The sequence below is a fragment of the Mytilus trossulus genome, unplaced genomic scaffold, assembly GCF_036588685.1.
Source record: "Mytilus trossulus isolate FHL-02 unplaced genomic scaffold, PNRI_Mtr1.1.1.hap1 h1tg000244l__unscaffolded, whole genome shotgun sequence".
Lineage (NCBI taxonomy): Eukaryota > Metazoa > Mollusca > Bivalvia > Mytilida > Mytilidae > Mytilus > Mytilus trossulus.
Window position 1 is genome coordinate 3,020,972 of NW_026963317.1, and position 23,702 is coordinate 3,044,673.

Genomic DNA, 23,702 nt, shown 5'->3' on the forward strand with positions numbered 1-23,702 from the left:
CATGCATTTTTGTTAATGTTTTTTTTTCTTCTGTTGAACTAATAGGAGAAAAAGCGGTAATATCGTAATAAAAAAAGAACTATATAACAGAAATCGCTTAAATTTTACAATTATGTAGTTTATGTACAGCTTATTCAAAAACAACAATAAAAAATATAGGTCACCGATTAGTTAAAAAAGATATTTCAATTTAAATGCCAAAAAATGGCATTTTTGCATAAAAGGGAGATCATTTGGAGCTTTTTCAATGATATCTTCATTTTAAAAGTCACCTGGGGCCAACACAAATTTTTTTTTGGAATGATCTTTGTACCATATGATAAAGTAACAGCTACTAAAGGTAATTAATGAAATTTGTAATGAAAAATACATGTTTATTTTTTTTCTGAAAATCTTGTACCTCCTTAACATTACATACTGTAAATTAAGAAATTAATGTACAATGTACTTCAAAAATGTAAATAATAAATGTATGCAATAATTTACAGTATTAATCAACTTGTACATATTTTAAAAATGGCAAGAATACTAGCAGTATAAATATGTATGAAGGGAGTTGACCTTTGTTGAAAGAAACATAAGCTAGTACGTAGTTTGTCATGTATCATACACACTTTTTTACCTCAAAAATGGTATTTTGACCCCAAAATTCTACTGTCTTAGACTATTGGATTAATTACTTTTGTGTCCTATTAGTTTATAAATTCAAACAAGCTATTTGTTTGAAAACATTCAACAGAAAAAATGTTCTGATCTACAGTTTTTTTAATTTTTACTTTCCTTTCAGTTTTACCAGATGAAGTACTTCAAGGTAAGTTGTTTACATGTATTTGAAGTTTGCTGTGAGGTTTTTATTCTGCATAGCTTCATTCACATATTTTTAAGTTTAGGAATACCTTTGCTACTGTATAAGAAAGAAGATGTAGTGTAATTGTCAATAGGACAACTCTTCTTATGATACAAAATAAAACAGGAATTTACATGTATAGGTCACCGTATGGCCTTCAACAATGAGCAAATCCCATACTGCATACTTGGCTCTAAGAGGCCTTGAAATCTGAAATGTTAAACAATTATTGTATATCTTAGCAGTTATAGTATACATTGTATTTTGGCTTTAATATTGATTCACTGATTAGGGTCTTTGCATCGGAACTAAACACATTTATTTCTAAAAAACAGTTGTTGGCATGACACAGGTTATGTTCTTCTCATATATTTTATGATAGTATGATACTAAACCCCTAACAGGAGGGATTGTGCCTGATATTCATATGATGAAGACATAATCTTTCAATCAGTTTAATTGAGGTCTGGAGCTGGCATGTCAGTTAACTGCTATAGCTAGTAGTCTGTTGTTATTTATGTATTATTGTCATTTTATTTATTTTCTTTTGTTACATCTTTTGACATCGGACTCGGACATCTCTTGAACTGAATTTTAATGTGCGTATTGTTATGCTTTTACTTTTCTACATTGGCTATAGGGGGAGGGTTGAGATCTCATAAACATGTTTAACCCCGCCGCAATTTTGCGCCTGTCCCAAGTCAGGAGCCTCTGGCCTTTGTTAGACTTGTATGATTTTAAATTTTAGTTTCTTGTGTATTATTCAGAGTTTAGTATGACGTTCATTATCACTGTACTATTATGCATATTTTTAGGGGCCAGCTGAAGGACACCTACGGGTGCGAGAATTCTCGCTACATTGAAGACCCATTGGTTGCCTTCGGCTGTTGTCTGCTCTATGGTCGGGTGGTTGTCGCTTTGACATATTCACCATTTCCTTTCTCAATTTTATTTTCTATATGAAAAATGAATGCTATGCACAAATTCGAAAGATTAACAGACTTTAGCCACAAAACACTTAAAAAGAGGTGAACAAATTACTAAGAAGACAGTGTTTTTGCAATTTGCTATACCTAAAGCAATTCAGATCTTTGAATATTATGTTGACACTTGTCTAAACTAATGACTATATTGAATTCATTACATTTTTGGTTTATTGTCATTGGGTTGCTGTCTAATTAAAGTATGCCTAACATCTCCTTTTACTATTGTTAGATTGTGATTATTTAATCATATAAATTTTGTAAACCCTCGGTTGCATCTACAGTGAAACTCACTTTTTATCTTGAATATCATGAACAGAACATTATATTTCTTAGGATATATCTAGTAATTATAAACTTCAACTTTATATTTTAGAGAATGCACTAAGTAATTGTAATCTTGAACATTACATTTTAGAGAATGTACCAAGTGATTGTAATCTTGAACATTATATTTTAGAGAATGTAAACTTGTAATTGTAATCTTGAACATTACATTTTAGAAAATGTACCAAGTAATTACAATCTTGAACATTATATTTTAGAGAATGTACCAAGTGATTGTAATCTTGAACATTATATTTTAGAGAATGTGCCAAGTGATTGTAATCTTGAACATTATATTTTAGAAAATATACCAAGTAATTACAATCTTGAACATTATGTTTTAGAGAATGTACCAAGTAAATACAATCTTGAACATTATATTTTAGAGAATGTACCAAGTGATTGTAATCTTGAACATTATATTTTAGAGAATGTGCCAAGTGATTGTAATCTTGAACATTACATTTTAGAAAATATACCAAGTAATTACAATCTTGAACATTATGTTTTAGAGAATTTATCAAATGATTGTAATCTTGAACATTATATTTTAGAGAATGTAACAAGTAATTGTAATCTTGAACATTATATTTCTGAGCATATACTTAGTAATTGTAATCTTGAACATTATATTTCTGAGGAAATACCTAGTAAGTGTAATCTTGAACATTATATTTCAGAGAATGTACCTGGTAATATAAGAACAGCGGAACATTTTGCAGCATTTATGAAAAGATTTTTAGAATATTTAAAAATTAGATTTAGAGTACAACATGTGGTGTCAGAAAGTCCTCCATCCTTCCTCAAAGACTGTGTTCAAAAAGTCTGCATTGAAAGAAAACCTTTAAGGTAAAAAGTATGCATTGAAAGAAAACCTTTAAGGTAAAAAGTATGCATTGAAAGAAAACCTTTAACGTAAAAAGTGTGCATTGAAAGAAAACCTTTAAGGTAAAAAGTATGCATTGAAAGAAAACCTTTAACATATATCTTATACTGATAAAGTCTGATTAACCATCAATGAAAAATCTGTTTTAAACTCTGGGTGATTTAGTGTTTGTGATAATGTGAAGGCAATTGCCCATTGTTGAATATGATAAAATTCAGAATGGAAATGGGGAATTTGTCAAAGAGACAACAACCAGAGCTCCAGATAAGAATTCACTAATTGGGTTTTTTACCCACCATTTTCTTATACAATTGGGTGATAAAGTTTTTTAATTGCATTATCAATTCATATTCACCCCTCATGTTAATATCAAATTGGGTTTTTCACCACCAAGCTCCTTAATGTATTGGTTTTTTTCATCAACACAATATTGAATATTTAGGGAATATCAACCCCAGATTTTTTTCCATCTTTAATATGTTTCTTTCTTTGTTTAGCTGTTTTACTTGGTTTAGGGTTAGGGTTAGGGTTATTTGCTAGCTGTTTCATTTGGTTTATTCACTAAAGGTCGAGAGGAGCAATTGTAGGTTTAATTTGTGTTCCGTTTCAAACCTTCTGCCAGTTTTGTATTTTCTCATATAAACTGATACAAAATGGATATGTGTATTCACAGGCACTCGTCTTATACCTTTATCATGTTTATATAATAAATTCTGAGACCAATGCCTGTGTGTGTATTCATTAATTAACCATAAAATGAAAAAAAATAGTATATTAACTCTAATTATACTTGAATGTTTTTGTTTTATTCCAATTTTCATAAATCTGGGTTTAGTTGTCTTTTATTAGAACTTTTGGTTTCTGATGCTTTATCATGTCATAATTGATTTGGCCTTTCCCTTTTTCCAACTGATTTCGTTTTTGAGGAAACCCCGTTATTATCAGCAATGTTCTTGTTAAGATACGCACACACGCTTCCTAAAAACACTGACTGAGTCTTGTTACCATCATAACTTTCCCTCAGCTTTTCAAAAGAAGCAGAAAATATGCTTCTATTCAATATTTTTACCGGACATTCACTTTCGTTTTAATTCAATGTATGTTATGATAAATCCAGATGAATGTGAAAAAAATTTGACTACATGACACACGCTAATTGGATAAACGCCGAGAAGGTCGAAATGTTTTCAAAAACACGTGTACCTATTGAGCAATGGAAAACTCTAACAGGGACCCAATTCAGTTACTTGATGCAGGGATCTATTTTTAGAACGAAAGGAAATTTCCAATTATAAATATTATAAAAATAGTTTACGCGACGACTGTAACAGGGTAAATAACGCAAGTGGTAGCCAATAAAAGGGTTGAGAACTCATGGTATTGGCATACAATTGGGTTTTCCTTTGAATTAATTGGGTTATTGAACCCTGCAATGTGCAATTGCATTGGTTTTTTTATTATTTGTATTGCGTGATCACGCAAATACGCAGCTTTTCTGGAGCTCTGAACAACTGTACAAAAGAGCAGAAAACAGCCCAAAGCCACCAATGGGGTCTTCAACACAGAGAAAATCTGCACAAGGAGGCTGGCTTCAACTGGTCTAAACTGTAGATGTCCATTTTTTACTGTTTAACCTCTAGGATCTGCATTTGTAAAAGAATTGAATGTTATTGCTTATAATTATATTGAGAGAAAAAACGTTTACCAATACTCATTCCCTTCATATTAAAACGCTATACACAACCAAGGATGGAATAATCCAATTAGTTTACAAAAAGATGCATTGAATTTCAGTATTACATTTTCATGCTTCAAAGATGAAAAAACGAGTTATATCAAATTTTCTTTTTGTTTTCCCATGATGCATTGTTACACAGGAAGCACATGCTGTCATCAATGTTGCATTTTATTGGGTAATGAAATATTGTCTAGTAAATATAATGCATCTTGGTTGTTGTCAGCTAATGAAAAGTATTGATGCATGTAATATGATTATTTATATTTACAAATATTTTATCCAAAAAAAATAATTGATACTTGTTTAAATTATCTGATATATATAATCAAGTTTAGCAAAAAAACTATTTGTCAGTTCTAAAACTTTCTGATTTAACACACATTTGGAAAACTTCATGACTTTATCTGGAAGGAATACATGACTAAGTAATTATTATCAGTGATCATAAAGTTTTCAAACAGTATGTGTGAAGAATGTTTTGTTCATAAAAAAACCAACTGAAATAAAATATAAGTACATTTCTGTCTGATTTACTCTTTTTTTTTATTGAGAATTGAAAAAAATATGTTATAAACCAGTGCACATAAATTTCAGATTTCTGAATGACTTGTTTTTCATGTTCTTTGGTCCATACCTTTCTGATTTTTGTTGAGCCTGCAACTTTTGTTGCAAAAAACTCGACATAGGGATAGTGATCCGGCGGCGGCTACGGCGGCGGCAGTGTTAGCTCACTTCTTTAAAGCTTTATATTTTAGAAGGTAGAAGACCTGGATGCTTCATACGTTGTATATAGATGCCTCATGTTACGAACTTTCCGTCAGTCACATGTCCAAAGTCCTTGACCTCATTTTCATGGTTCAGTGACTACTTGAAAAAAAAGTTAAGATTTTTTGTAATGTTAAATTCTCTTTTATTATAAGTAATTGGATAACTATATTTGGTATGTGCGTACCTTGCAAGGTACTTATGCCTGTCAGACAGTTTTCACTTGACCTCGACCCCATTTCATTGATCAGTGAACAAGGTTAAGTTTTGGTTCGTCCATATCTCAGATACTATAAGCAATAGGTCTAGTATATTTGGTGTATGGAAGGACTGTAAGGTGTACATGTCCAACTGGCAGGTGTCATCTGACCTTGACCTCATTTTCATGGTTCAGTGGTTATAGTTAAGTTTTTGTGTTTTGGTCTGTTTATCTTATACTACTGTGAAAGTACTTTTATTCGTGGGGTACCAATTTTCGTGGTTTTCGTGGATGACTTTATCCACGAATTTAAGAGTCCAACGAAATAAACAACCGTTGTCCAAATAAAGACATAGAAAGATCCACATCGGTAGGTTTGACTACTGATATGGACTTGGTCTAGAGAATATATTGAATAACCTCATGTCTGAGAATACTTTAGTAGCAGTCGCAGAACTACAATGGAATGCAGGATTATACCCATTAAGTCTTTAATAACATAAACTGTACAACTTTTTATCTTTTAATTCTCATAGAAAATATATTTGTACGATGAAAGTCAGATTTCCGGTATTGATATGCTAGTAGGATAAAGTGTTCATTTTATGTCTTCACAGTTCTCGTACATATGGGAAATAATAATTTCATGCTAGGCTTGATTTTGATAAAGTTATTTGACAATTCAAGATATGTTTATAGCATTAGTTTATGTTACTGTTTTCTTTAGGTGACATGTTTATGGCCTCATTAACACCTTTGATGGTCTTATATCTGTTGATCACTTTATCATGGGTTGATTAGTGTTATTACTACGATTTACACGGGTCAATGTTTACTTTGCAATTTCCTTTGATCCAGACTATTTGTAACCTTCTTTTCTAAAGGCTTTAATTTTTTCAATTATTTTTTTTTTTTTTACAAAACTAAAATCCACGAATTTAAAAACCCACGAACATGTAAATATTGCTGAAACCACGAAAATTGATACCCACGAATTAAAGTACTTTCACAGTATATGCAATAGGTCTATTATAATTGGTGTATGGAATGATTGTAAGGTGTACATGTCTAGCTGACAGGTTTTTTAGTTTTGGTCTATTTTTCTAATACTTTATGCATTAGGTCAACTATATTTGGTGTATGGAAATATTTTATGATCTATATGTCGGTTAGGCAGGTTTTATTTGACCTTGACCTCATTTTCACGGTCCATTGCTAAGTTTTAAGTGTTTGTGTTTTGGTCTGTTTTTCTTTATTTATAAGCAATAAGTCAACTATATTTGTTGTATTGAAGAATTGTTAGCTGTACATGTCTGCCTGGCATGGTTCATCTGACCTTGACCTCATTTTCATGGTTCATTGATCAATGTTTCATTTTCTTGGTTAATGTTGAGTTTATGTGACAGTTGAAATAAAGCTTTATATTTAGGTCTATCAAGATAGTATCAAGGATTAGTAAAGAAGGCGAGACATTTCAGTGTGTGCACTCTTGTTTATAATTGTTGAGCATTTTATCATCCTCCTTACAATCTTTTTATTTAGATTATTTAGATATACTCTATATAATTTTATTTAAGATAGTTTATGGTATGTTTGTTATTTTCAGATTTTGTGCAGAAAGATTGAGTTCATTAATGAGGACACTAGAATTAACAGATATTCATGACTTTTCAGCACTCACACTCATATCAAACTTTGCCACACTAGTCAGTACATATACAAAAGGTAAATTATGTACATAAGTGTGTATATGTTACAGTGAATTTGTAAAATCACTGATTATGTAGAATCCCTGAAATTTTCAGGGATTATGTAGAATCACTGGCCAGTTTAGGGATTATATATAATCACTAAAATTTTCAGGGATTATGTATAATCACTAGAAATAACAACAGGGATTCTACATAATAACTGAAATGAAGAAATAGTTTTATTTATAAAGAAAATGAATAAGTCAAATTGTTTATGCTATGAAATCATATTGAAACAGCATTACACTATATAAACATAAATTGTAGAATGCTAAGAACAAAATATCAAAATGATAATTTGTTCTTTTTCAAAATGTTAAGCACAATATATTAAAATAATATGCTTCACATCTGTTTTTACCACATTGACAATATCCAAATTTTAGAAAACATATTCCTTCATATATCAAATCAGATTTTATGACCCGCCTGAGAATAAAGTGTTCAGCAAAAACAATTGTAAAAAAAGAGAATTAGCAACCTCGAACTGATTCGATCAATACACATTAATGATATAGTTTGTAGGGTTTTAATATTCTCTGGCAAAATCATAATGGCATTGTAAGAAATATTGAATTATCCTTTCTATTCATATGCATTTAATGAATGATATACAGAACAATTTCATGTAAAATAGGAAAATGTTTTTTGAAAAAAAAATGTTCTCAAGTTGCTGTTTCAGAGTCTTAAGGACTATGGGTAATTTTATTGATGGTACTCCAAAAAGGAAAATAACTTTACGTCATTGGTTGAAATTCAATTGTTTTGGATGTTTTGAACAGTTAGTTTTGGTGATAGCTGTTGAAAATATTACTCAGAATGCATTAGATTCTGAAACAACTAATTAGTCTTTGAAATGATGTATTCGAATTTTGAGATCCATGATTTTTTGTTGATCTTATGATTTTGCACTATCTGACCTAATGAAGATTGCAAAACAATTTCTTTTTGTAAGATTTTTTTCTTTTTTTTTTTATGCTCTGCATTATTGCACAAACAATAAAATCATGTATAAAACTATGCTGCCATCTAAGATCTCTATCACTACAAATCACAGAAAACATTGAAGCATATAGTTTGAAGGAGCAATTGGGTTACATCAATGAAACAGCAATTCTTTCATTTCCTTGAAGATTGATATACTGTATAATTCAGAAATTATTGCTATGATTTATGGAAAAAAATGTGACAGGGTTATAAACGCAATAATAAAACTTGCATATTGAAAATTTTTATATGAATTAAACAGGATTATTGTCAATAATGCAAAAATTAATAACGCATTTTAGTCTAAAAATGACCAAATCACAATAAAAAATGCACACAATTATTTCTGAATTTACAATAGTGATTTGGTCCTTTATTTTCAGGTTTTGTCATAATTATTGAACCCTTTGACGACAGAACTCCAACTATATCTAACCCTGTGCTACACTTCAGTTGTATGGATGCTTCTATTGCTATAAAACCTGTCTTTAATAGATTCCAGTCAGTTGTCATCACATCGGGGGTAAGTCATAAGACATTTGTTCCAATTACTAACCTCTTAAATGATGGTACACCAATAATCATAATTTAGTTGTATGACAGTAAACTTTAGATATAATTCTTTCATGCCATGCTCTATGCTCATTTTAAAATGGGTAGGCATTGTATTTTTCAATATCTTTATACCAAGCGACACCAACACAAATGTCAACTTTGATTTCCAGAGTTGTTCAAAACACAGCTGACTCTGCAATTTCAATTGTGACGTCAATTACGTGCAGCCCATGTTTTATTGGAATTACAACATGGCTTTGTTTCGACAGCGAAAGAAGAAAGTCATATTAGAATAATAAGTACAATTAAGTTTCAAGACAAAACACCAATATTTACAATGAAGTTTCAAGACAAAACACCAATAACTACAATGAAGTTTCAAGACAAAACACCAATAATTACAATGAAGTTTCAAGACAAAACACCAATAACTACAATCAAGTTTCAACACAAAACACCAATAACTACAATCAAGTTTCAACACAAAACACCAATAACTACAATCAAGTTTCAAGACAAAACACCAATAATTACAATTAAGATGGATCTTATTAACTATTACTTGTTCTTTGCTAGATTTACTATTTATTGCAAATTATTTTCCTATTTGCATACTAGTGTATATCTACAAAACTATCAAACAATTATTATTTATGATTCATAGAACAGTGAAATGAGATGTAGCCTTGAAAATTTCTCTATCTGAAAGACCCTGAATAATCTGTTTATATCATTGTTTCTAGGAAATGCAAATGACCTTGAATTTTGTTTGTTCTGTCTTCTCACTCTTGTAGACTGTAAGAAAACGTTCTAATTTCTTGAAGTGAAAGACCCTAGATAATCCATTTATTGCGATTTTCATAAGTAACATCAAGAACCGTGGCTTATGATGTCATTGTCATTGTGTTCTTAGTCGACTGGACTGAGAAAAATGTCTCATTCCAGTACCTTGAGATTGAAATAAAGACCAAAAGCAATATATTAAGGAAAATTTTATCAAATAATCGGGTTTGCTTTATTTTTTAGACACTCTCACCTTTAGACATGTATCCTAAGATATTAGATTTTAGACCAGTAACCATGGCAACCTTCACAATGACCTTGGCAAGGACATGTTTATGCCCAATGGTAAGCTGAAATTATCTAACCATGGTTTAATAAGACCTTGCTATTATTTATAGTTGTCACTTTATAACTACCTATATGATATGCCCTCTTCTGAAACTAGCAGATATCTAAACTTTGATCTAGCAGAAATTTTTCTAGGGCCTATTTTTTTCTGTTTTGAAGAAGAAAAAAATTTTAGTGAAAAAGATAAAATATTATTAGGAAGTATTATGAACTAATTTGTTTTTAAGAAAAAAAATAATGTATTATAAACAAAAGTTTATAAATTAATTTTGAATGTTGGACACAAATTTACTACTTCAACTAATGAATTGTGATTTATAGTTTAAAAAGATTCAGTTCTGTTTTATTAAATGGATTGTAGTTAGTAATAACTTTAAATGTACACCCTTTAATCGACTAAAACCATGACATGCTAATCTTATTTGCATACTGTATTAAAACAGTGAATTATTTACTATCAATTAGATTCTTAAGCAGAAAATTGATGTCCTTTGGTATGTTTTAAGAAACATTTGCTTTGTATACTAGTTTAACTCAAATCATACACATATTGTAGATTATAAGCAAAGGTAATGACCAGGTTGCCATGACATCCAGATTTGATTCCAGGGAAGATGTAGGTATGTAGGTCTACAAAAAAAAACCAATATAGTAAAAATAATCTTTTAGTATTTATGTTTTAAAATTGTGAAAACAATATTATATTTTTTTTGTCATCCCTCCTGCTTTTGTAAACAGTTAAATATGAATTGACATATAAAAATTCAAATGTTTCCTTTTTTAGAAAAAAAGCAGACAAACAAATGCCCAAAGCTTAAAAATGGTTTTCGGTTATGTTAAAGGTCTAAGGGGAGGTAATTCTTAACATAACAAGGCAAAGTGTAACACAAATCAATAAAATGATACTGATTCTATTGATATGAAAGATGCTTTGGAATATATAATAACCTTCATCAGCTATGTGTTATACAAGAAGTTAATTTGATTTATATTTTTTGATAATTATCTCCCTTTTTTGCATGATTTTCGAGTGAACTATTTACAGTGTGAATCTGCAAGTATGTGACAATTTAGAATGTGGGAGGATTCAAAATATGTTTTAAATTGTGCATTGTTACTTATTTGAATTTCAGATGTATGGTTACCTGTTAGTAGAGATGGCTACCATTTTATTGTTACTTTTTTTGAATTTCAGCTGTAGTACGTAACTATGGTAACCTGTTAGTAGAGATGGCCACCATTGTTCCAGATGGAGTAGTTTGTTTCTTTACAAGTTATGTTTATATGGTATGTATTGTATAGATAAAGGAGGCAAACTTTCATTATTTCAACATAAGGATTTCTATCACCAAATTTTGACTACAGAAAAATTTTGCTTTTATTTTCCTTAAATTTAAATACTAGATTCCACAATTTTGATGCATGTATAAATATTAACCATGTTCTTTGATCTGTAATTTGGAATCAAATTGATGTTGGGACCTTGACATCACAGTCTGCACATATTGATTTGATTTTTGGTTCATTATTGTATGATGATGGCAATTATAACAGATCAAGTTTGTGTTTCCATCCATTGTTCCCTTTATTGGTGGAATAACAACTACACTGTATTTAACATGAGAAATTTTAATGAAAATAAATTCATACTTTAGTAAATTACTATTGAATACTGAAATACTGTGATGTTAAATTTCTGCATATTGATTCTGAAACTGTTGGTTAAATTTAGTTTTAATACCGGTATATGTCTATTAGAAATGTTCTTGTTTCATTAATTCTTAATTACGATTTTATCATTCACTCCTAGCAAAGCACAATGCTTTTTATTTCCCATTTATGGGCATTATGTTTTCCGGTCTGTCTGTTCGTTTGTTCATCTGTTTTTCTGTCTGTCCAGCTTCATATTAAAGTTTTTGGTAGAGGTAGTTTGAAACTTGAAAACTTAGTACACATGTTCCCTATTATATAATGTTTCTCTAATTTTAATGCCAAATTAGAGATTTTCCCCCATTTTGACAGTCCATTGAACATAGAAATTATAGTGCTGATGAGGCATCTGTGTACTATGGACTAATTCTTGTTAAATTCTGCACTTATTTTATTTGATGGTTGATGTTTACCTGATTCACAATATAAATGTACAAAAGGTCAGTGTAGAATTTTACTGATTATTACTAATTTTATCTATAATTTTCAGGAAACGACAATTGCTAGTTGGTACGAACAGGTAGGTCAAAATACAAACCTTTAGGCTTATAAAACTTGGGCGATTTTTATAAAAACCCAAAGAGGCATTCCCTTTTTAGCTCACCGGGCCCGAAGGGCCAAGTGAGCTTTTCTCATCACTTGGTGTCCGGCGTCCGGCGTCCGGCGTCCGGCGTTAACTTTTACAAAAATCTTCTCCTCTGAAACTACTGGGCCAAATTTAACCAAACTTAGCCACAATCATCATTGATGTATCTAGTTTGAAATTTGTGTTTTTTGACCCGGCCAACCAACCAAGATGCCTGCCATGGCTAAAAATAGAACATAGGGGTAAAATGCAGTTTTTGGCTTATAACTCAAAAACCAAAGCATTTAGAGCAAATCTGACATGGGGGTTAAATTGTTTATCAGGTCAAGATCTATCTGCCCTGAAATTTTCAGATGAATCAAACAACCCATTGTTGGGTTGCTGCCCTTAAATTGGTAATTTTAAGGAAATTTTACTGTTTTTGGTTATTATCTTGAATATTATTATAGATGGAGATAAACTGTAAACAGCAATAATGTTCAGCAAAGTAAGATTTACAAATAAGTCAACATGACCAAAATGGTCAATTGACCCCTTTAGGAGTTATTGCCCTTTTTGTCAATATTTTACAATTTTTCGTAAATATTCATGATCTTTTACAAAAATCTTCTCCTCTGAAACTACTCTGCCAAATTAATCCAAACTTGGCCACAATCATCATTGATGTATCTAGTTTAAAGTTTGTGTTTTTTGACCCGGCCAACCATCCAAGATGGCCGCCACGGTTAAAAATAGAACATTGATGTTAAATGCAGTTTTTGGTTATTACTCAAAAACCAAAGCATTTAGAGCAAATCTGACATGGGGTAAAATTGTTTATCTGGTCAAGATCTATCTGCCCTGAAATTTTAAGATGAATGGGACAACGCGTTGTTAGGGGTGCTGTCCCTAAATTGGTAATTTTAAGGAAATTTTGCTGTTTTGGGTTATTATCTTGATTATTATTATAGATAGAGATAAACTGTAAACAGCAATAATGTACGGCAATCTAAGACTCAAAAATAAGAAGTTATTGCCCTTTATAATCAATTTTTAACAATTTTCATAAAATTTGTAAATTTTTACTAACATTTTCCACTGAAACTACATGGACAAGCTCATTATAGATAGAGATAATTGTAAGCAGCAAGAATGTTCAGTAAAGCAAGATGTACAAACACATCACAATCACCTAAACACAATTTTGTCATGAACTGTCTGCTTCCTTTGTTTAACATTTAATTCACATATACCAAGGTGAGCGACACAGGCTCTTTAGAGCCTCTAGTTCATTTTTAAAGGGGAAGGGTGAGTGTAATGTTTGAGTTTAAAAAAAAATAATGTTTGGCTGCAGTAATCTCTATTCTTTTATATATCAGTCACTGCTATGCCAATGATATCTACCCCTGCAAATTCCCCCCTTCCAGGAAGCACCAGCTAGAGCAGTTCAGACCCTTTATATAGAGCCTTTATTTATGGTCAGATTATGTTCAGTTACCTTTTCATTCGAAAGATTTTGCTTTATAGATTTGACTTAAATTTGTGATACATATAAATTGTTCTTGATACTATATTATGACTTGTAAGTTTGCATGTACAATGTAATGTAAATTTTGGTTTATTGTTTCAATTTGAGTATGAAATCTAGTGTTAAAGTCTTTCTTGTGAATTTAAGATTTTTCAGATAACTTTATATACAATTTTTTTTTTAAATACTAGTAGTCAGCAACTAAATTTTGTTTTGTTTAAAAAAAACTCATTAGTAACTAATGAGGTCTACCAGTAAATAGAAAAACTGGCTATTTAGTTTATAACCTTTTTTGTTTTTTATTTTATTTTTGTTAAAGCATTTACTAACCAATATTATTTGACGACCAGATGCTTTTTAGAGTTTCTTCTACAAAAGACTCATCAGTGATGCTCGAATCAAAAAGACCAAATAAACTGAGAAATTGAAAAAGTTTGTCTTTGAAAGATAACAATTTAGTTTCATAAAATTAGAATTCATACATTTTTGCATGTAATCACACATATGTTTTAAAGATTACATGAATTGAAAAAACTAGTAAAAAAAATCTGAAAATGTATGTGCAGTTATTTTCAGTAAATAAAAACTGTTTATAACAAGACTTGGTTTTTATGCCAATAACCTGTACACTAACATAAGACAAGACTTGTTGTTTTCCATGGCTTTTAGTTTCTGATATGTTGGGTCGATGTCTCATTGGATTAAACTTCCCTTCCACTTATACTGGATAATCAAATGAAACTTCCAAAGAGATTTGAATTATCTCTGCAGATGTAATTAAGTAGTTTTGTGCATCTTTTCTCTTGATGGTTTACATTAAGAAGAACAACTTTTAAAATATCTGATGAGAATAATAATTCTTGTAAGGTAAACAACATTATTTTATGAACAGAAGGACAAAGGCAGAAGAATACCTTGACAATACATAAGAACAGAAGAAGAATGTGAAAGGTTTAGAAAATCTTGCAAAACACTGCTTGGTATTCCTATAAACATTATGAAGGGAATCCCTAGGTTAAAGAAGAATAGTTCAGTGTATTAATAAGGAGAAAAGCATTGTTGAGTGCTGACGGATTCATAAAAATTCAAGGGCAAATATTACATGCATGTTTAGGACAATATCTGATTACATACACCCTGATTTGAGTGCCTTGAACTAGACTGATGTGTGTTTTCATTTAAATTGTTTCAAATTTTGTCATGTCAAGGCCTTTTATAGCTGACTATACATAATTTGTTTTGTTCATTGTTGAAGGCCATACAGTGACCTTTTAAATCCCTTCATTTTGACTCAAACAATAAAACCACTTATCGTCCTTCCCTAAGCCTATACATGTATCACCCTGCTCTGTCGCTTAGTAATTCTCATGTCAAGACTTCAAAACAAGACCAGGCATTATCAGCGACGTCACAATGTGTGAGGAGAAGTTATCAGGGACGTCACAATGGGAAAGGAGACGCTATCAAGCTTGCTCCCATCAAGCATAAAACTGTCTTAGAGAGAGGAAAAAAGACAATTAAAAGAAATTTCTACGTATAGATATAGTAAAATATCAGCCGCTCGACACAATGTGAAATTTTTTAGCTCGTTCACTATGCTCACTCGCCAAAAAGGTTCACATTGTGGCTCGCGGCTGATATGTATGATATCAATGTGTAGAAAACCAGATAATCTATACATCTCCTTATTTTATATAACAAGTCTAAAAGAATACAACATCACCAAAAACACAATAAAACAAACAATATGTTAGATATTTCAGATAACAGATATCCTTCTTCGGTAATTGCACGATGAAAAATGAATCATGTCAATTCAAATTAAGACTCTATCAAAATCTTGATTTATACAATTTAAGCGAACGCTGGAACAATTTTAAAATTTTCAAACACACCGCAAAGACTACAAAAATATGCCAAAAATAAAAAAAGTTATTTACGATGTGAACTGGCATAACTCTAAATTCCCAAAGGTGTTGACAGTTGAGATGTTAAACAACTGCGTGGAAATACAGTCCCAATAAACAGTCCTGACCGATCTAAACTGGTACGATATTTAAAATATGACAACGGTAGAGCAGTTGCATCAGAGACTGCGTATTTAAACATCTAAAAAATATAGTAATTTGATGATAAGAAAATTGAGTAATAAATGTTTACTAAGGTTAAGTAATAGAACGTGGCTGCGTACTTACACATTCTTGCCAACTGTAATCAAAACATCTCCTTATTTTATATTGACATGATTTTAAAGTAAGATTTTTAGCATGCTAGCACTAAGGTGATTGTCCACAAGAAGATATTTCAATGGTCTTGTACATCATTTTGGGACTCCAAGCCATCAAATATGTTGTCTTAATCACAAATACCATGTGTTGAGCATCATATAATAGTTTTTAAGTCTTTTGTATGACTCAGTCTGGGATCAAGGCTAGCACTAGTACAAGACTATCAAAGCACATAAATGGTTTTACACTTGTAATTTTTGGGGCCCTTTATTACTTTCTGTGCAGTGTGGGACAAGGCTCCATGTTGAAGATCATACTTTGACCTATGATGGTTTACTTTTACAAATTGTGTCTTGGATGGAGAGTTGTTCCATGACCGCTCATACTGCATCTTTTTATATCTATGTACTGAAATATGATACTCCAATATATAATCATTTGTTGGTAATACTCACTCAAAAAATCGTTTATTTTGTTTGTATCAACTTTTGAAAATAGGCATGAGCCAAACCAATGTTCTGTCATAATTGCCATTTAATGTTTTGCACCAGAATTTATTTTTTCTGGGATCAATGTTATCCAACCAATTACATTTGTATAACATAGATTTTCATGTAATGTTAATGAGATCAGCATACAGAAAAAAAGTGTTTCATGATACAAGTTAGTATCTTTGACATTGGAACAGCACTTAAACATGACTATTGAAAAGGGCACCTAGTGTAAACTATATCAATTTATTTTCGATCTGTATAACATTTGACAATGGCAAACGATTAAGCAATGGCTGGGATCATTTGACAATGGCAGAAGATCATTTGGTGATGAGCCATCATAATACAAGTCGTGAAGATTTGTGTGTGTCTGAATAGTTTGGTACTTTACGATTGATAAACACCAACTGAAACCAATGCCTGCAACAATTTGTGTTGGTCCAGTTTTTGTATGTGGTAAATGATGGTTTGCGAAGTAGTCAAAAGAAAATAATCCAAAACTGCCAAATTGACAACAACTACGCAGATTTACCAATAGCTGCAAATGTATTTATGAAATGTTATAATATATAGATAGAACAACGTCAATTCTCTGGTGACTGATAAGATGAAGAACAGCAATAAAAGAACTGAGATATTGATATAGTTGTTTTTGTCTAGCCTGCAACTTTTGTTGCAGAAAGCTCGACATAGGGATAGTGATCTGGCGGCGGCAGCGGCTAAGGCGGCGGCGTTAGCTAACTTCTTAAAAGCTTTGTTTTTTAGAAGGTGGAAGACTTGGATGCTTCATACTTTGTATATAGATGCTTCATGTTACGAAGTTTCCGTCAGTCACATGTCCAATGTCCTTGACCTCATTTTCATGGTTCAGAGACCACTTGAAAAAAAAGTTCTGATTTTTTGTAATGTTGAATTCTTTCTTATTATAAGTAATAGGATAACTATATTTGATATGTGTGTACCTTGCAAGGTTCTCATGTCTGTCAGACAGTTTTCACTTGACCTCGACCTCATTTCATTAATCAGTGAACAAGGTTAAGTTTTGGTGGTCAAGTCCATATCTCAGATACTATAAGCAATAGGGCTTGTATATTTGGTGTATGGAAGGACTGTAAGGTGTACATGTCCAACTGACAGGTGTCATCTGACCTTGACCTCATTTTCATGGTTCAGTGGTTATAGTTAAGTTTTTGTGTTTTGGTGTGTTTTTCTCATACTAAATGCAACAGGTCTACTATATTTGTTGTATGGAATGATTGTAAGGTGTTCATGTCTAGCGGGCAGATGTCATGTGACCTTGACCTCATTTTCATGGTTCAGTGGTAAAAGTTAAGTTTTTGAGTTTTGGTCTTTTTATCTAATACTATTTGCCATAGGTCAACTATATTTGGTTCATGGAAATATTTTATGATCTTTATGTCAGTCGCGCAGGTTTTATTTGACTGTGACCTCATTTTCATGGTTCATTGCACAGTGTTAAGTTTTTGTGTTTTGGTCTATTTTTCTTCAACTATAAGTATTAGGTCAACTATATATGTTGTATAGAAGCATTGTTAGCTGTACATGTTTGCCTGGCATGGTTCATCTGACCTTGACCTCATTTTCAAGGTTCATTGGTCTTTGTTTAGTTATCTTGATAAATGTGAAGTTTATGTGCCAGTTGTAATAAAGCTTTATACTAATATGACTATCAACATAATATCAATGATTAGGTAACAGAAGGCGAGACATTTCAGGGTGTGCACTCTTGTTTTCTAGTATTTCGTGTAATATGATTGCTTCACATTCAAGTAAATAATTTCTGCAAAGTGGATGGTTTGTCTAAAGAGAGGATTAGTTTAATTGCAACTTAAAAGAGAGGATAAATTGGACAGAGGCAGAAGTTCAGCTTTACAATAAGACTACTGAGTGACGTACTGACACAGAAATGAGTAATGGATAGTATTTTACCTGATTTTTATCTTGTGTAATTTCTTTTCCAATTAAGATATTCGAATTTATTTAAGATTAATGTTATTCACTTGATAAACATTAGAGGTGTCCACATTGAAATGGTTAAATCCCACCAAGATTTTGCAACTGCAACACATTTAAGGTGTTAATGCTATTTATTGTTGTATGTTTGCTTTTTGGAAATTCTGGTTTTGGTTTGGTCATATATGCTGCTCAATCAATATATATTTGGTAATTCCAGGCCTGGATTTCAAAAAAACTTTCATGTTTGTTTTTTGTACTCATACTGAAAATGCTGGATTTCATGCTTCGAGCATATTTTTTGTGCTCCGAGCAGTGAGCAAAGTTTTATGACTTCAACCCCTGTTGTCCTTTTCTAGCCCACCATTCAGTTTAGATTTTGCTCTTTACTGGAAGCTGTAGTGGCCTCTTTGGTGGAGTTATATCATTGGCAATTATACCACATCTTCTTATTTTTATAAATAATTGCTAAATCCAGATTACTTCGACTCTGGTGGATAGTTATCTCATTGGTAATCATACCACAATTTCTTATTCTCATTCTAGTCAGAAAACTTAACATTGCACATTGGGGATTTGACTGGGATAAATTGTTGTGAGCGCTCAACACTTAGGGAAGACATCAAAAGTTTAATGTAGATTGAAAAAAATAATTCATATAGTTTTTTCACTGACCCCCATACCCCCAAACTATTTGAATTAAGTTTTTTATCCTACATTGATATTTTTTATATCGTCCCCAACCTGGGACAGTGGTGTAACAGCACAACACATGGAAATAGTGCTAATATCAGTTGGATGTAGTTGATTGCATAAAATGAGCAGAGATAGCAACCAAAAATGACCAAAAAAACTAAATATCAGCATATAAATGTACGGTCTGCAACAATAAACAGTATCTGCAGGAAAATCAAGGCCTTAATATACACAGACCCATTTTAAATGTGTTTATACACAATACAATTGTCTGCAAAAAGACAATGACACACCAATCTCACTTTCAGCTAACCAGTCTTTGCTATTGCTTTTAAGAGTCATGTGCCAGAACCAGTCGTTGCTCTTACTTTCATTTGTCATGTGTTTTGAAGGAAAGCAGCTTTACCACTTTCAAAGTTTTTGCGCAGACAGAGCTATTGTGACACAAGCATGTTTGAGTTGACTGAGGGAAACTTGAGCTAAATTGCTAAGTGAAGCTGTTATATCACTCATGATGTAATCGAAGAAAGATGATTTATCAACTCAGAAAAATACAACACATGCAATTTGATTTATTTGTAACAAAACAGAACATATTTATACGGAAAGCCCTACTTAGGTTAAAAATCTTTTGTCTTAAAGGGGACGGAAAAATAAATAGTTTGGCAACACATTGTCAAATAATCACAGTTTTATAGAACACTAAAGGTTCAGCACAAATACATACAAGCACTATACTGTGCAACATTTAAAACAACAGAATACACAGATTGTCAACACACAACTCACATTATCAATTCACAGCCACAATGCAATACTTTTTGCTTTTCACATAAATAACAGTTCTCCGTTTAAAGAGGTCACATGACTTTTAACACACGTATAATCCATTTTGAGAGTTTAAATGTCATTGCTTGGGATGGTAATAATTGACGACAACTGTTGAATGAGATCGGCATTGTTCATGGACGGATGTTTAGCATCACGAGCTAGCTGGTGACAAATATCCATTAAACGTTCCTCCATTTGTCTTTTCTGTACCTTTGGTCGAGTGTTGTTATTACGATTACGTTTATTTGCGAACCAGGACTTGACTTGAGTGACACTGATACCTCCATCTTTGGCCATTTGATCTTTTTCAGCTTTGTTTGGATAAGGACTGTCTCGATGTGTCTCGTACCATGTCATCATGACCTTGATTGCATCATTATTGAGTGGTTGATTATGTCGCTGTCTCTTGCTTGATAAGTTGATGTTAGTTGTGGTCTCGGACAGTTTACGCTTACCAACAGCACTAGACGGCATTTTGCATGGAATACGTAAACTACTTTCTGGCAGTTTTGGCAACCTATTGAGACATGTTGCTGGATATTCACTGGAAGAAATGTCACTAGATTGAATCTGTCTTTCTAAGGTAGATAACTCATCAGAATAGTTGGCGAGATTTAGCACAGAACTTGTCATTTCTGGTGTCATGTCATTTCTGTCATATTGATCATACGGAATTTCATTTATTTGTGGAATATCGTTTTCTTTATTATCTTCATCAGAACTTTCAGCACTTTTAACTGCACTCTCGGTTGATTTGACATTATAGTACTGAGAATTGTTACCAGATTTTTGTTGATATGGATACACAGGTGACATGTTTAAATCAGAGTTATAACCACTGTCTTGGTAACCACCGGCCATTTGTAGATACATGTGTGAAGCATTCTGTGACGCACACATCGATGAACTTTGAGAGTAATAATAATGATGGCGAGAATTTGATGGTACTTTTTCTGACGAGCTTGTAGATGTGGATCTGTGATCTTGTTTGTCAGCTGGTAAATTAGCAAGCACTGAGATGAGTTCTGGTGTGGAGCATCGGGAGAGTTCTACATTATATGTAGGCATGTTATACACTGCAACCGCTCCTGGTTCTGGTTTGACACTTTCTGGTTGTGGCTGTTGCTGCTGCTGTTGATGTTGTTGTTCAGCCACACTTCTGCTGTGCATGTAGTTAGCAGCATAATACCAGTTATACATGGGATACGGCCATGATTCAGCATTGCTATGGTTACTAATATCAGAGTAATTGTAGCTGTACTCATTTGGGGTTGTAGATCTTGGCTGACACAGATGGATTCCTGTAAAATTGAAATATTTTTATTTGTAAGCAGATTGATTTGTATTACTTAATATTTTTGAAATCATTGCAACAGTTACTTAATAAGCAGTATTTAACAAATGACTTTCTCCAGTTCTCCTTGAAAATGATTATAAAAACAGGTTGATAATTAAAAAAAAAACTTCCCCTTAGCTTAGTGCAAAAGGCTGTATGGCAGTGAGACAATCAAGAATTGAATTATTTATTTTGAGCCCAAATAGTTCTTTTAATTAATATTTATTTCTCAAATAAGGATAGGTTAAATGTGTTAAAAAAGAAATGAGACTCTTGTGCTTGTGATTTCAAGCAATAAGTACAAGCTAACTGAAATTTAGAAAACTTTTCCATATATGGTTGCTGGTGATGTGTTAAATCTTTCATAGATGAATAAATCCTATAAATGATTATATTAATGGTACTTGGAACAAGACAATTTTTGTTTTGCCTTCCCCCTTTTTTCTAAATCTGTTACTTTATTTTGTTAATTTATACTTTTGATTTTTTGGCTGTTTTTCTGATCCATAATTCAAATTTCACTAAGTCAATATCTGGACCCTTTATTCCAGACAGGTAATATTCAAAATGTTCAATATTGTGCAAACTGTCAACAATTGAGGTGCACTTGATTTGTACCTATCTGTCAATATTTTACCAAATGAATTTTGCCAAGATGCTTGCTGCTCATTGGTAACTTTTACCCTCAATAAATGAACAGGATCCATTTCAAACTTTGTGTATTTAAAATTTTACTTCTAAGATGTACCAGTAATTTAGTTAAAGGTCAATGTACTTTGATGAGAGGGTGCACCTGAACTAAGTACTTGACCCAAAAAATATAATTTCATATCTAATAGTTTATGCAAAAACTGCATAAAATAGATGATACTGCTAGCATTATAAACAAATAGTTACCTGTATTTGGTATAGGTGAGAAGCTCCATGAAGGTAGAGATGTAGATTTCTGTGGTTCAGGTGAACTTTCTGGGGTTTCACTGTACAATTCAGCAACTGATTGATATAGATCATCAATTTCTTGTGTCTTGCTGCACTCTCTTGGTTGTTGAAATTCTTTTTCATCCTCCATTTTAGAATTCTCAAAATTATCTGAACCACAGAACTGATATTTTCTAGTCGAGTTTTTTCAAAGGAATGGTGGCAAAATGTTACAGCTGGGTATATATACACTTCCAGGTTAAAAGTTCATTTTCGGGAATACGCTATTCTGATTGGATAAATGTCAGATGTCATTTGCATATTGGGTCTGATGTACTCCCAAGCCCATGTTTTGATTGAGTTTTACAAGGAAGAGCGTGTGTACTGACAATGTTTACTCATGCATCACAAGCTAAGATTGGACAACTGTCAAAGTTTGTTTGGATGTGATTGGATTGTGTCACTGAAATTGATTGTTTTGATTTGATAATTGATTTCAGTTTCAATAGTTTTTTTCAGCAGGGGAAATGTACTTTTATTATAGAATCTTATAAGAAATATTCAGAGAATACTCTTAAGAAATATTAAAAAAAAAAAATATGGAAGAAATTGAAATAATTTAAATTAGAAAAATACACTATTCCCATTACTCAAAAAAACAAACAAATTTTAGCAAGGAAAAAGGTGTGTGTACATTTCTTTAATTTGGCTCATACAAGAAGGAATTAATAAATATTTTGAGGAAAGAAAAAAAAAATTAGCAAGTAAAAAGTTGTTCATTTGACAAAAAATGTATTGCTAATTTGGAAAGAAATTTAATAAGGAAAATTAAAAAAAAAAGAATTGATTAAAAAAGAATGTAACTTTCAATTATAGAATATATAATTTTGATAAATGTATGTAACATTATCAATGGGATGTTACTGATTTCAAGTTTCATGTTAAGCATGATTTTGATCTTTCGTGTCAATAATGGGATGCCTGCAGTCAGGTGAAGCCAATCTTAGTGTCAATATATATGTTCCTGTTTGGAAGTGGATGTTTTCATGAAAACAGGGGATGGGTAATAATAAGTTATGAATTAGTTATATAGATGTTCCAGCATTCAAGTGGAAATACGACCTATGCCTATGACATGCTGGCAAATAGTTTGTTATATTTAAAGATTAGAAAGACAATTTCAAAAAATTAACTGCAGTTTGTAGAGGTTAGCATATAAGTTATTGGTGTGTTGTTTAAGTAAACTGCATCTT

General features: G+C 31.8%; 2 protein-coding genes across 2 annotated transcripts in view; one reads left to right on the forward strand and one right to left on the reverse strand.

Moving 5' to 3' along the window:
* The window catches only part of LOC134701407 (general transcription and DNA repair factor IIH helicase subunit XPD-like), a 50,375-nt gene that overhangs the window by 18,234 nt on the left and 8,439 nt on the right, over window positions 1–23,702 (forward strand). The window contains exons 12-19 of the mRNA XM_063562555.1: window positions 788–811; window positions 2,838–3,006; window positions 7,352–7,470; window positions 8,867–9,006; window positions 10,065–10,166; window positions 10,726–10,789; window positions 11,365–11,456; window positions 12,370–12,399. Coding sequence (XP_063418625.1) covers window positions 788–811; window positions 2,838–3,006; window positions 7,352–7,470; window positions 8,867–9,006; window positions 10,065–10,166; window positions 10,726–10,789; window positions 11,365–11,456; window positions 12,370–12,399 — 740 coding nt within the window. The remainder of the gene's footprint in view (window positions 1–787; window positions 812–2,837; window positions 3,007–7,351; window positions 7,471–8,866; window positions 9,007–10,064; window positions 10,167–10,725; window positions 10,790–11,364; window positions 11,457–12,369; window positions 12,400–23,702) is intronic.
* On the reverse strand, window positions 19,917–22,698 carry LOC134701406 (uncharacterized). The gene is made up of 2 exons (XM_063562554.1): window positions 22,429–22,698; window positions 19,917–21,496 (listed from the first exon to the last, which is right to left on the reverse strand). Exons 1-2 carry the CDS (start codon window positions 22,598–22,600, stop codon window positions 20,265–20,267), a joined length of 1,404 nt encoding a protein of 467 aa, XP_063418624.1. The 5' UTR covers window positions 22,601–22,698; the 3' UTR covers window positions 19,917–20,264.